The sequence below is a fragment of the Drosophila santomea genome, chromosome 3L (genome assembly GCF_016746245.2).
Source record: "Drosophila santomea strain STO CAGO 1482 chromosome 3L, Prin_Dsan_1.1, whole genome shotgun sequence".
NCBI lineage: Eukaryota > Metazoa > Arthropoda > Insecta > Diptera > Drosophilidae > Drosophila > Drosophila santomea.
Window position 1 is genome coordinate 4,987,719 of NC_053018.2, and position 15,712 is coordinate 5,003,430.

Consider the following 15,712-nt stretch of genomic DNA (forward strand, 5'->3'; position numbering starts at 1 on the left):
ATTACATAATGAAACCCAGTTCCGATCATGGCCCAAACAATTTCCAAGCGCCAAATTGTCGAAAATTTACGCCGTCTGTATTTCGTATGTTTTGGTGTCTTCTTTGGGTTACTACAAAATTTTGTAATTTTGTTTCAATGTGATTATAACAATAATCTCAGTCGTTAGCAGTGAAATTCGGCAACGCTTTGGCATGCGATTTTCCCAAGCTTAAAGCGTTTTAACAACGTGCCCGCCATTAATTAAAACAATTGTCAATTGGCTTTCAATGCGGCATTAAATATCGAGTGCGGTTGTAGAATTTTTGTTTGATTAGGTTGTTTATTTTATCGCTGGCTTTTACTCAACTCGCCTTGCGTCACAGTAAAAACTTTCACCCGCTCGAAGGTGCGGCACATCTTGGCACTCAATGAAAAGCGTTTTCGCGTGGAAAAACGGAAAAGTGTCAGGCGACACGGCACAAATGTCATGCCGCAGGAGCTGCAGTAATTGAGTTGCAACCGCCGCCCGAGGGCGTTGGCCACCAGTAGTTGTGGGTGGAAGCCATCAGGACTTGCGACTTGGTTTTGGTCTGCAAACTGGGCCTATAAAATACGGCATCTGTCACTTGTGCCCCTGGGAAGTTAACTGTTTATGTAATCGAGTGCCAGACGTGCACTGGGAGAAAAAGCTATTTCGCTACCATTGAAATTTAACATTACACCTTTCCCAAGAAAAATGATTCCTTATAGAAAGTCTTTTTAGGCATACAAAGGTATTGAAGCTTAAGTAAGTTTAATAGCTTAAATGCAGCTAAACTGTGATTACTATTTTTTCGGTGCACACATTTTCCCGCGGCGCCTTTCCATCAATTCCATTCCGCTCGACAGAAAATCAAATCAAATTAATTTACTTTTCACAGTAACAGACACAGTGGTGCGCTTGCGCAATATAAACGCCCCCCGCCGGCGGGAAATTGTTTTTCCAATTGATCTGCTCTACCTACCTACATATATAATATATAAAGAAATACATACATATTTATGGCCAGGGGTGTATGCGTGCCAGTTTTCCATCTTGTCTGATTAAATGGAATGGCAAATTGGCCGCCGCTTGTTTGGGGCAGGAAAGTTGCCATTAGCGCTATTGATTTATATAAATGTTTAATGATAGGCCGCAAGTCAAATGCATTGATTGAGATAAGTTAATGCTGTCGCCGGGTTTATGAGGTAAGAATGGAATGTCTGGGAGTCAACCTAACTCTGGTTCTAGCAGGGGGATCAATCGATCGATCGATCATCGATTGATTAGAGGGAATGTGGGAAGCACTTATGCTTTGTGTGCTATTTTTTCCGTGAATTTCTATGGATGCCGAGAGGCCGAACATGATCGCTGTCGCTCATCCAACGGCTGCGAGGCTCTGAATCCGACATTGATAGACGACTCTCGAGGTTATTTGCCAATCGTATCGCATTGTTGACCTTGACCGGATCGCGATGCGATGCCAAGATCGGAGGCAGTCTGCGCATATAAGGAGTGGAGTGAAGTGGAATGGAATCGTATGGAAACGGAATCAAGGGTCTTTAAAAATGACTTCGAGGTGGAGCCACACATGTGTTGTGTCGCCAACTTTGCGTTTCGCTCGCCCCGCGGGTTAATGACACATTTAAATATTATTTATTTATTTAAGCAGGCAAAGCCGGAAGATTAATGTCGTCGCATCCCAAAAAGCTGCCTGGCCAACACTAACAAGCTGGCCAATAAATCATGGCGAAAGTTTTACATGGGGGCATCATCATCATAATCATCATCATCAGCAGCAGCAGCAGCAGCAGCAGCAGCAGCAGCATCAGCAGCTTTGGATGTCACAGACTTTATTAGCAAAAGGCCCCAATCCAAAAACGCATCTCGCATCCAATCCCGATTCCCATTCCCAGCTGAAGTCGAAGCTGATGTTGAAGCCACTTGATGACTTTCACTTGACACAAGTTGGTTCATCACCGTCATCTCTCGGGGCTCGTCAAAAACAACAATCAACAAAATGTAGCAATAAGAATGGGCGAGATATAACTCTTACAACAATGCCCAACCCCCAGCGAAACAATGACAATGAAAAGCAATAAAGAAATTAACAAATTGCTGGCCAGAGAAATGAAACATTGAAAAGTGTTAAATTCGATTGAAGATTGTCATCGATTGTTTGGGTTTCATTTCTTGTGTTATTTTCTTGTATTTCTTTTTTTTTTTTTGTGGTAAAGGGTAAGTGTGGTTGTGGAATGTGCCAGTATAAGGGCATTCCATTAACCACAACCCATTTACCATTAAACAGACCCGCCGACTGACACCGCTCAGTGGGTCAAGATTGAAGACTGATCCGATTGATTAAACGCATTTGTCGCCCTTTTATTTGTTCAACACATTGTATTGTATTGTGTTTTGTTCCTCAATCAATTTAATCGTGATTCTGATGCAGTTTTCAGGGCTCGTGACATTTGATCAACAAGAAATGGCGGCAAAAGTGGAACGGGGTCAAGAACTTGACGTGGTAAATATTGGTGAGAAATTCTTGCTTATTATATTGGTTTGTATTGCAAAAGTGAATGTGATAACCATATAAATAATTTACAACCGCAATACGAATAGAGTGTTTAACATATCAATAACTTGTATTGGGTGTGAAAGTCAAGCGGTGCATCTGAACTTTTATGAGATTGGTTTTCAATACTACAGTATTTGATTGTTTTGAAATAACAGCTGAACTGCTATTTACATATTCCAATGTAATTATAATCATTTGGGAATCTTCCAAGTATATGAATTCTGACCGCTTTTTGTTTATTATTTGAGGTTGGGTGTTTATCGCATAGGAAGTGCTTACTGCATTTCAACCACGAAACTGTAGAACCCGACGATAGCAGCAATTTCGTGTATAATTTATGATAGTTGCATTAGATAATGCACATACCCCATAGCGATCTAGTAAAAAGGCAGTAACCACTATAATCAGGGTGCAGAAACCAGACAATTGCATAACATTGGCAGCGTGCAACGGTAAAGGGAAATCTGCTTGGCCCAAAGACCCCAAGCGCCCTGTCAATTGTCTTTATGCAACTACTACTACTACCACTTTGGCAGTCAAATGCAACTGAAATGCTGCGACCATTGCAACTGCAACAGCAACAGCAACCGAAGAGGGTGTCAATTGAAGCAGAAAGCGTTGACGGCGACTGTCTGGCATTTGTCAATACATACATACTATATATACGAGATATATATCCAGCGATCGGTTAATACTGCGTGTACATTATGGTTCCTGTTTGCATTACCATCACAGTGGTGGTGCACTCGACCAGAAACGTTGGCTTCCTTTTGGCTTTGGCTTTTGTTTTGGTTTTGGTTTTTCAGCTATTCAGCTTTTCAGTGTTTCAGTTTTCCAGGCGATTAGGAGAGAGACCCAGTTTTCGACGACCGACTAACCGAGCTGGCAATGCCAACGGCTAAAACTAAATAAAACTGGGTAACAGGTGCACCAACTGCAACAGCCAGCGGGTTGGGGCTTTTGGCTTTGGCTTTGCTTTGCTATTGCTGTTGCTACCAACAACGATTTAGTTACCATATTTATTTTGTTTTGTTTCTGTGCTGCGGTTTTGGAAGCCATACTCACAGCGGCTCAAACGAAATGGGGTGGCTTAAACAACGAATCTAGCCAGAGTTATTTAACAACTACACTGGGTGACTTGAGTGAATTGAGCGGATATACCTTATTTTTCTAAGAACCCAAAATCACAAGGCCTTGTTAGGTTGAGTCATCAATATTCATTCACACTCGGAACACTTGACATTCGCTCGACGACACTTCATTGAATAAAGAATTATTCATAGTTGTTCACTAAATTTAAAATGTATTATAAATATATAATAAAAATATATAGGGTTCTGCATTCATTAGAAGCATTTATGCATGCAGTTACGATGCATTTTCTAGCAGTGCATCCACTACGAATTCTTGGAGAAGAACAACGGATTCAGCTCATTGGCAGCCGCTCAATGGAAGTTCCGCAGCACGCGTTTTTATCTGCAGCGGACGTGGCACGCAAACAATTGCAGCAGTAGCTGCCACAGCAACAACTGCAACTGCAACTGCAACAGCAGCAGCAGCAGCAACATGCACAAGAGCAGCATATTCATTTCAGCTGATAAGCAGGGGAAGTCATAACACACACACATCGAGTGTGTTGTGTGTATACGAGTATATCATATCGATAGTGAAGTTGACCGCCCGGCATGACGATGAATTGTTTGTTTGATGTGCTGCACCCAGTCGACATTTAGTGGATGACGATGATGTCCACTGATGAGTGTTCCCTTGGCCGACGCAAATTGACATTGCCCCCAGTGAGTGCAACATGCAGCTCGTGGCGGCCCGTCAATATGTCTATTGGCTTCCGCCACGCCCTTTTTACCGCCTTCCATGCAATGGTATTTTTTTTTTTTTTTTATTAGTTTAGCATGAAAACGTTTGGGCGGCGCCTTTGTTTGTCGTGACGCGTAATGAAAATGTTGCATTCGAGAAAGCTTTACGGCCACTTTTTTTTTTTTAGCTTTTATCAGTTTTTCCATTAAGCCAGGTCAGTGCGATGACCCCAGAAAATCATTCGGTTCAACATGAAGTTCAGCTTCCCACATTAAAGATAATATAGAAAAATGAGCAGATTTGGTAGAGTCACAATAGTTTCTTTAACCGAACTTCGAATATTTAGCTAAACAAACAAATTTTCCCTTTAGTGTACAAAACTTTTATCGCTTATCGAGAAATACCCACATGAATAACAACTTCAAGAGCAATTTAGTGGCGGTTTTCCGCAGAAATTTCCCTAGAAAATTGCCAAGACAATGAGTGGGAGAAAAACGAAACTAAAGAAGCAACTCCTGACCCGTTTTCTTGCCATTTTCTATTTCCATTTGCTATTTATAAGCGGCTTTTTCTGCTCATTTTCAGTTAATTTGCTGTAACGATTTTCCGCCTCAATGCTGCTCCGTGGAAAACTCAACTCTGCTCCCATTTCCCGCCCACTCCACTTTGGATCTATATTTACATGTCGTTTGCCACTTCCTCTTTATCACCCACTCTTCTCCACACACACACACAGTGCCTGCAAATTGTTGTTGACAGTGGGAACCCAAAATTAGCACATTAACCCATTGGTGTCGCTGCCGTTTGCTATTCGCTATTGATTAAATAACTCATTCTAGTTTTTTGTTTTCCCGCACTTTTTGCACACACACACAGAAATCAATATTCAGGTCAAGTCGGTCAACATCAAAGAAAAGTTATCCAATTAGATCGAAGTACAGTGCCCACATAAGGTGCATTTCAATCATAAAACATGAAAAATAAAGAGCTTAGAACCGAATAAGTGGCTAACAAATTGGCGCAACTTGATAATTGCACATGCAAATAAATATGCAATCATGCAAGCGAATGAATAAATGAATAAATCAAGCGACGCCTTTTCACAGTTAAAAATGTGGAAATTCAACAGAGAGGCGGAAAAAAACGAGAAAAGCCGACAATTGAAATCCACGAGAAGTAACATGATCTTGGCCAGAAGCAGCAGCTCAACCGGATAATGCTCATGCCATGGAAGCAAAACAGGAAGCATAAAACATCGGCTAGAATTAAACGCATATGTCGTCGCTGCTTTCTGGCCAACGTGTGTAAACCGTTAGTCACCGCAAAGTTGTAATCATAAAAATAGTTGAGCCACAACGTTCAGTTCAGTTGAACTTTAACTTTCAACGTGGTCAGAAGAAACAGAAGTCGCAACTGAAGCCGCCAGCAGAAGCCGTTGGTCAAGTACTGAATACTGAATACTGAATTCCCGGTTCCACGATCATTAGAGATGGCCAGCCCCAAACGGTGCTTGGAAATGAATAATATGAATGGCCCCCAGGCCGAGGCCGCGATTGCTGATGAATAGTTCTTGGGACAGACCGAAAGATCAAAGGCTTCTATCTGCATTCCTAAACTTGTATTATTATTATATTGTCAGAGATGTAACATAGCCCTGTTATTATCATATTTTAATTTGAAATAAATGAGCTAAGATTTCTTTTGAAAAGGTAGAAAACTAATTGACAAGAAAACATGAAAATATTCCACGTTTTATATAAGAAAACTTACATCATGATGATTTCTAACAATTTCATTCTCAATAGCATTTGTCAATCAACCAACACTTTGCCCTTTACTTTTCCACATTCAACACTTTGCACGTTAGATTTTCTTAGAGAACGGAATTTTCCTTTCTTTAGCACAAACTCCGCCAGTTTTTCACGGTGCATTAGCGACCTGTTTTGGGCCAATCTCAATCGACTCCATCTAACGCAGGCAGTCGAAGCCCAATTGCATTTCGGTTATGCAAAGAATCAAATCACATTTAAGCGGCGACATTTAATTGCAAACTGGTTGTCCAGTTAACCACCTGCGGGGCATTCTTGTTGCTGGTTTCAGTGCTTGCCTTCTGCCCCACCGGGTGTGCACACTCACTCACACACACACACATACACACACACACTAGCTCACCCAAAATTCCTCATGGCTATCCCTGGGATCGAAAATGGTTGCAACTCCGGATTCGCTGAGGCTGCGCTGAGCCGCATTCAAATAGCCGAGCAGGCAGTTCATGTTGAGAGCCACGAACGAACTAATTGACCAACTGTTCAGCCAGTTAAGTGGTCTCCAATGGCCACAAGAAATGTGGTAGAAAAACAAGTTGGGGTGGGGGAAAAAATGTTCAAGATAAGCCAAGAATTTCGCAACATGTGCCATCCAAGAAGAGGGAGTACTTCCCAGATAGCGATAGATCCGAGCTCAGTTTTCTTCTTTTCCTCGCTACCATTATTATTATTATTATACTGATTTATATTTCGCTGATTGGACGCTGTCCAAGTAACCTCGAAACGTGCCAAAACCGCAAAGATCTGTCATATACAGAGCAGCTGGTCCAAACCAAGTCAGCAAACAGTTGACAATTGGCGCTCGTTAGGTGCACACAGAGTTTACAAACAAGAGGGAAGTTGGTCAGACTTAAGACTTATACTTATGTTTTGCTTACAAGTCAAACTATAAGTACGACAAACACTTCCGGGCGAATTCCGCCTTATATAGAGCACATATATGGAGTGGATCTCTGATGAGAAGCTGAGAAGCGCCATTCAAGTTAATTTGCTCCAATTATGAAAATGCCCATGTGCTCATTAAACTTAATTGAGAACTGAGAAAAGGAGAAGGCGAACCCGAGAAGACGAATAAAAACAAAAGCTTGGTATATCACAAAAAAAAAAACTAGCAGTGAGTGAATAAAATGATTGAATGACATTCGTGTCAAACGGATCAACGGATTTTCTTTTCCTACCATCATCTCATCCTCCATAAATAAACTACAATTTTCTGTCGAAAGGGGTAAGTAAAAAAAGAGTCTAAACACAAACTCCATCTTGGGCTAAGCATCTTAGGAAATAAGATGAGAAACTTTAGTTTACACTGTGAATGAAAAAAGCTATAAAAATGTGTTTAAAATTTTTCAGCTTAATTTATTTTCTATTCATTCATTCACGTCATGTGACCTAATTATGTATGCTTTATTCAAACGAAATTCCAATCAAGTTTGAGTGATTAATAATCTGTAAGATAAGATTAATGAGATGACAAGGAATATCGCATAAGAAATGGCCAATAAATTAGAGTCTTTAACACATTTGCTCTACTTTATAAGGTTGTCAGTATAAACCGCCATTACCAAAGAAACTATTTTTCCAGTGTACCAAGTATTTCATTTTGATGGGAAGCAATAGTTAGCCGTCTGGCGTTTATGTACTTTATCTACTTTATGTGACTTAACCATTTTTCAGCAACATTTTGCGTAAATCTTGCAAGTAAATGGCCACGAAAGTTTAATCTTTTTTTTTTCAGCTAATGTCGCTGCGGATGCTGGATGCTGCTGAGAGAGGCTAAAAATATAAAACAAAAACATCAAATAAAGGGGTAAGCACGGCGGATTGCCGAAGATGGAACATAGAAGCGGTTGTAAGCTGTAAGGCTAAAAGAGCTGAAAGCAAAAAGAGCTATAAATTTGCAGCCACATTCTTTGGGACCGGGCCAAAGCCGCCGAACAGGTTGAACTACTTTGGTCGAGCAGAAATCCCAGCGGCAGCGGCAGAACCATGGCCAATAATTCCGACTTCCAACCCAACCGAGAGCAGCTCAGCTGCAACTGCAAGACCGGACATTCGATGGACATTTTAGGAGCCGCATGACTTCGACATCGCCCAGAACAGCAGCGATTGGATAAAGCTGCCCCGCTCTATAAATAGAGCCCTGGTCGCGCCTTATCAGCCTCGATCCGCGTGGCCAGAGTTTCGCTTTTCAAGTCTCTGGCTTTTTTCCTTTTCTTTTCTTTTTTTTATTTTTTCACTCGCTCTCGAGTGGCCATAAAAATTTGTTGCATTTCCGTTGCTTGTACAAGAAAATATGCAGCAACTCTCTTGCAACTTGCGACTTGCGGCTGGCAACTTGCAACTGGCAACGATGAAAACTGGAGCAACAACAAAGGCTGGGCAGCATTTTCCGAGTAACTCATTTCTCATGTCTTTACTTTCAGCTCTTCAAAGTTATCATTAATCTCGGCGCAGCAACGAGATGCACACAACACATCTATCTGTGGGCTATGCTGTATGCAATACAAGATCGTTGCCGGTAATTAAAATTTCTCACATATGTATTTACATAGTCTGTGATTATTCGAGGCGATAGCTTCGTGGAAAACAAGGTGGCAATTAGGCGGGAATAAAAACCAGCCATTTAATGCAAATAGTTTGTATTCCACGAGCCGTAGAACAGAATGGATTACTCTCACCAGCTTTGATATGCCAGCAAGGAGGAAATGTTTACAGCACTGCCAACACTGCAATGCATTAGCTATTTTTATAGCAGCACAAAAATAACAAACAAAATCTACACATATTTCTTTGAGCGCGAATATTGCCATTTCCATATATTTATGAGCCATGAAAGTGCAAGGGGAAATGGCGAGTATAAAACGAAGACACTTTAGTTGGCGGGTGGGAAAGCTTGATCAATTTCCTGCAGCGTCTGCTTCCGAACTTGTGAGTGCCCCCCTGCAGTCATGCCTCCCTACAAGTTTTTGTACTTACCACAGACAACGGGGCGTATGAGCAATAAATTAAGCGCTGCCATTTCGCCCAGCAAGTCAACTCAAAAGTCAATTAATAACAAACAGCTAGCAACAGAAAAAGACGACAGCATTTCACTGACCAGACAAACATCTCGATGTTGCGGCATCGCAGCTGCACTTGAAGCAATCCACAGATGCACCGTAAAAAATTGCATGAACAAAGAAGAGTATTAAACAGATATTATAAAAATTATGTGACCTTCGAACGGAATTAAAAACATGTAAGTAGCCCTATTACAAATTAAGTTTCTTTTGAGTATGAGTGTTACTTTTATTATCGAAATAGAACATTTAATTGGACAGAGATTTCGTGTTGTGTTTGCATCGGAGAGTTGACGTCACGAAATGCTTGCACCCCGACTTTTGACCAGTTCAAAAAGGTTAACTCGGTTTCGCCTTCAGCCATCGAACGTGAGAGAGTTGTAGTCTTTCGCAAAGTTATTTGAAGCCATCTCCATTCAGTTGTTTTGTATTATGGATTTCGTTTATTTCTAAGCGCCTCATTGTTTCCGCAACCCAATCTCATTCCGCGTCAATGTCAATTCCGAACCTAAATTGCCCAGCCAAAGTCCAAGTCCAAGTGACTAACTAACTAACAGTCGCAGTTCAAACATTTAGACAATTGCCGCGCCGTCACAAACGCTTCCAATTAAGTCGGTGAAAAGCGGAGGAAAATACGAAAGCTAGACACACAATGCCCAGTTCAATGGAACATCTGCGCCTTAGAACAAAATAATGTAAATTTCCAAACCAGCTGGACTTTGAAAATATCACAGGGTGCGGGTTAAACACGTGCCTGGTCAGCTCTTCGCACGGTAACATTTACATGTAACGTGTTTTGATGGCTTTGTTACCCTCTTCATATTTGGGATAGAGTAGAATATCAATTAAAAACTGTTTTCTTTTTCTTTCTACATATACCCGTCCTCTAACAGATACCCATTACTCAGCTAAAGCGAGTGCGATTGAAAGGGATTTATGAGAAAGTCTCTATATCACATTCATGTCTTGCCCAATGAAGTAGGGTATATTCCAGTCGACTCTCCACACAAATGTTAGTTTGATTCTGAAATTGAGTAGGGCAAATAAAAGAAAGGGGGAAAAGTGAAGGAGGCCAGAGGAATGGAGGAAGTGAGAGGAAAGGGCCGCCGCCGGGGGAGTGTCCGTCAAAATAGCCGCAAAAGTGAAAATCTAAACCAAAGCCAAATGAATTCTGGTTTCAATTGCCCGCGGTTTGGGTTTGCCATTGTTTAGACACGAGTTTTGTTTTACTTTACTGCAAGGGCTGCGGAGGTCTGGACAGTGAGTTTCAGAAAGTAAGTTCCAGCTGCCTGACGACGATAAATGCAGTCTGCATGCGAGGCGGAGGATGTGGAGGCTGAATGGTCATGGATGGAATGGATGGAGTGGATGGTCAGGAGTTGGCAACATTTTAGCAGCCAGCGAGAAACCAAAACCAAACTCGTTTCGTGGTGCCCCAAAGTGCCAGTAAGTCTGGGGGGGCAGCACTGACTGGACCCGAGACTCGGATACTGGGTCTGGGTCTGTGGCGATCCATTGTTTCTTCGCTCAGCTGGCCTGGTTCAATTTTTACAAATGGATAACGCCTCGGCGGCGTCCAGGGGGAAAAAATTGTTGGATGGAAAATCATTAAGCATGTTGCGGTGATTTCATAACAAGTGTTGCCAAATGTTCGAATACAATCGGCCTATAATTTAAGATCTTTTCATGTATATAAGCATTTGGTGTGGGCGAATGATTTTCCTTTGCAGAAAATTCGTATAACTTGAGTGCTCTCTCATTCTCTGCTGTTTTCTATTATATTCAGCTATAAATAGCTTATTTCTTTTATATATTTTCCGTTAATTGTGTGTGGGCCGTTAGGTATTCTTAAAATTTCCCCAAAATTCCTGTAGAGGTTGCATTAACAGTTAGTTTTGAGTGCAACATTCATATGCCGTTAAGAAGATTCTCAAAAGAAAAGCTATTTAAATGCAAATTAGGCTTCAAATGTGATGAGCCAAGAGGTTAAAATGCCCTAGCGGCGCTTCTTAAATTCTATTGAAAAGATATTTGATTTGTTTATTACGGATACTTTTGGTATTTGTCTGTTAGAAAACGATTTTCACCTGTGTGATTGAACAAAAGGGAAACCACAGTGTTGAGGGATCGTAAAACGAAATCAACTTCCCAATTTGTTTATAAAATTATGCAGCTTCCCCTGTATTCATTTCTCTTTTTTACCTGTCCCTAAACCGGTTTTGCACTTGTCAGGAAATTATGAAAGACTCGTCCATAGAATGCATAAATAATAATAATAACAAACAAATGACTAAAGCAAACATATCAAAAAAAAAAAACAAAAAACAACATCGAAACAAAATCTTTTATCAAAACATTTTTTTCTGCTGTCCCCCACAATGGAAATGCAAATCGAGTTGACGCTTGGAAATCTTTATGATTTGTAATGTTAATTATGCCGGAGGGTAGTAGTTTCCATTAGTCAGCAAATCAAATCGAGGCGAGACAATAAAGCGAATGCATAATCCATATGAAAACTGAAAGTGCCCAAAAGCGAAATGCGGAAATATAAATATACGAATCTATAAACAAATTATGAACGCACTGCGTTTCAAATACCAAATTGATTCGTTTTCGTTTTCAATCCAAAGTAAAGTAAAAGTAGCCAGCAGGCCCATTTTTGGATAATTGGAAGAACCGCTTGGGGCTTATCGTTATATGGTTTTTGTCTGGCCAAGAAAAGTTGGACGTGATGTTTACTAAATAGAATGGAAATGCCACGGAAATGCGTCAAGGAAAAATCAGTTTTTCATGGGTGGTTTGTTCCTAGTAGCTGCCCCAGCGTTTTCTTTCTTTTCGGGTTCAGGTTCGATCCACTGACTGGCAGTCAATGTTAACGTAAACATTATTGCGGCTATCAACTCGCTTTTGTTTATAATAAATGCGCTCAAGTCTTATAAAAATAAACTAGAGCTACCGATTGCATTCCCATTGGCTGGAAAATTCACTTCAAGTGCAGACTTTCCCTTATTCACAGTGCTTTTCTGCTTAATTTTGTACTCGCCAGTTGTTCTTCACGTCGCTTGATTAATGTGGCTGGTAACTTACCTGCAAGAAAATGAAAAAATCGGGTTAAAACATTTTTAAATATTTGGCTTAATTCTCTGTATAAATATACAACATTTTCCCAAAAGAATTTATTTATACGGAAGTTGATTCGATGAAAGAGTAATACCCAATTATTTTTCTTTGATTTTACATTTAATTATTCTTTGATTTATGATTCAGAATGGAACATGTACAAGGAAACACAGTACAAACAAAAAGTGCGATAAATACAATCAGATATAAAAACTTATCCATGAAACTATTGAACTATTTGAAAGTATTCTTGATACCTAATCACTATAAATATGAGTTATTTACAATGTATGTGTGTAAAATTCCAAAGAGATATAAATTTAAGATAACGACTGTTTTTTTTAAGGCGCCATAAGTGATAACTCCTGATTCCGCTGATACTAGTATTGTTTGTACATGAATCACCTAATAATAAAGAAATGCAGGCACTAAACCAATTTGGATATTCTTAGAACTAAAGTGTATCAGCACTTGGCAAATGAACTGATTATACACAACTGCTTATATTACCCCCATAACTAGGAGCAAAGTCAATGTGCTCGCCACAAAGTACTTATTTATTGTATGTTCTTGGCAAATCAGGGCTACCATCTTTCCATAATACTATTAACTGAAGTAGACGTCGCTTCTTCTTATTCACGGCAAACAACACTCACATGGATGCAAAATAGTTGGCAGCTGCCTCAAGTTTGCACCGTTTTCTACAATGACGGCGGGTGCAATGCTCCGGGGATCCCCTTTCTGCTCCCCAACCTACAGCCAACCACCCACTTTTCCCCCCTGTTGCACTTCTCTGCTCCACTTGCAACCGAGCAGCGAGCAACTTTTATGCCTTCTTCGTCGCCATCTGCAGCTCCCACTGGCATACCTTGTACCTCGTGTATGGTACCTCAACCTCAACCTCAAGCCCCTCCATCCACTCGAATCCACTGTACTACTCCATACTCCATCTCCATTACTCATGGAGAGGCCAGGCCCAACCCATTCCCCGTTTAGCAACGTTTTATGGCGGTGAACTGCGGTTTTTAATAATATTATGTGGCACGTTTAAGTGGCAACTATGTTGCCACCTAATTTACCGAGGCTTTTCAGACGAGCATCTCGGGGCAAAGACTTTATAACTATATTTTGGCATTACTAGGGCATTTCCTACAAGTTTCCAGACTTTCATAAAGTGCATTATAAGTTTATATTGAAATTAAGACTAGATTATCTTGCACTGTACATTGAAGCTGTGGCATTGGATGTGTATTACATACATCGTGAAGTTTTTATAATTTTCTTAGTGCATCACGATTACTGGCGATGATTATTCAAAAGAAAGCAGATAAACTGATCCTCTGCTATTATAGCCATATCAGTGAAATTTCTCACGGTTGGCCAAGGAAATCACGGTGCAACAAAGCATGGAAAACAAAGACCGGCAGCTGTTGATGAAGCGTTTTTATACGTTAATGGATGCTTTTTATTTGAAACTGTCATAAAACATCAAAAGGCAGACAAAAGGCGAGCACTTCATATGTGCACATCACATCATAACACATCTCCTCCCCCTGGACACGCGTTCAGCGAAATGACGAAAAAATGAATCAGGACAGTGCAGAAATGGAAAGCGACCCCAAAAAACCATATGGATGGATGAAATGGTTGGGATGGAATGGAATGGGATGCGATGAGTCAAGAGACTGGATCAGGGTCCCCAGAATCGATTTGAATGCAACTTCCTGCGGTTCAATGACTTCGCCCAGCAACATGTTGCGGCAACATTTTCAGCCTTATCGCCAGAGTATTTAACGATTTCCGCCATAGCTCCTCCATGTGGAGGAGGTTCCAACTTGCCCACACAAATAAAAGTATGAGAAAAAAAAACATACAACAAAGTTTGTTCGAATTTTTTGCAACAAACAAGATGGCAAGCAGCGAATTTATGTATTTCTGAACGCAAAAAATACTTGAATTTTGGCAGGGCTTATGTTTGGGCATGTCATATGGGCAGGAAATGAAGCTAATTTGTTTTGCGGGTGTGCCATCGAAATTTTTTTGTTCTTTCATCAAGGGGTTGAGGAATACCCAAACGTTATTATACGAAGCCCAAACTGAAGGAAACCCAAGCCACGACTTAGCCTTCGTGTTTTACGGCGTTTATGTTTATGACAATGATAAAAGCCGAAGCCGGGGCTGCGTCCTCAATTCCTCGTTTTTCTTTACTTTGCATAACATTTGATGACGAAACAGGGACCACAGCCAGTCCTTTGTGTGATTCCCGTGCCTCGCCAGCTGCCTTTGAACTTGCCTTCCAGCAGGCGGAAAAAGCTGCTTTGAATGGGGCCAAAGCTGTGACAGCTTCCTCACGATAGCAAGACACTCGAAAAATAATTTAAGGAATTTAAAGATATATAATTTAAAAAAATATAATAAATACCAAACGTAGTTTTTTTCGAATTAGTAAATTTATTAACATTAAAAAGGTAACAATGAAGAAGCCTTTTGTATAATTTATAAGGAGGCTTATAGGAAAAATTCACCCTTTTTTTTAAACACCCATTTCCTGCAGTGATCCCCTCGAACAAACATTGTCGCATGCCGCACACAGCGAAAAAAAAAGTATTAAACAAACATCGTAATCAAGCACTTTGCCGCAATGCAAGCGGCATTACATGGGGGTTTTTGCTCGTGGTTGGTAGGGTTTTGGGTGGCTTTGGGTGGGTCTGAAGGACAAACGGGCTCAGCTGATGAGTCATACGGCTGTTGTGCGTGGGAGGGTGGAAGCAACAGTGGAATCAGGAGGCGGCAATGCCACCCCCTTTCGGGTGAGTCAGTCAGAGGAAGTGGGTGACTCAAAAGAAAAGCGTCTCTTTATCAACTAGCTGGATGGATGTAAATAATGAAACGTGTTGCTAGATCCAACGGCTAAGACGTGATACAAACTGGCATTAGGGCACATTTTCATATATGTACATATATGTATGTATACTGTATACCCATGCATGTGCACAGGGAATTGAGAACAAAGGGCATCGGTTGCCATGACGTCCCATTTACCACTTCAGTTGGAGTGCATTTTGGACAAGAAAACAATAAGAAACGGGGTTGCCCGATCCAACTGCAATTTCAAGTGATTTGTGGCCGATTTGTGTTGCCGATTTCTGGCAAAATGGCACACTCTCCCTCTGCAAATCCAGATCCACTCGAAAGGAGGGCTCTCCAGGCATTAACTTGACTTGGTCATGAGCCATCAGCGGCCACATGTCGCCATGCCCCAGAAAGCCGGCAAAGTCAGAAGGCGTAAATGAATTATCGCCGCCTGTCCATAA

General features: G+C 40.9%; 1 protein-coding gene across 7 annotated transcripts in view; it reads right to left on the reverse strand.

Moving 5' to 3' along the window:
- LOC120447535 (formin-binding protein 1-like) overlaps window positions 1–15,712 on the reverse strand; it is a 31,710-nt gene that overhangs the window by 8,149 nt on the left and 7,849 nt on the right. Inside the window, exon 1 of one of the 7 annotated variants that reach the window (XM_039628974.2) lies at window positions 6,566–6,694. The exons of the other annotated variants lie outside the window; for them this stretch is intronic. Within the exon in view, the coding sequence (XP_039484908.1) occupies window positions 6,566–6,667 (102 nt within the window). The 5' untranslated portion in view covers window positions 6,668–6,694. Of the gene's footprint in view, window positions 1–6,565; window positions 6,695–15,712 lie in introns of those variants that run through there. 7 annotated transcript variants of the gene reach the window in all.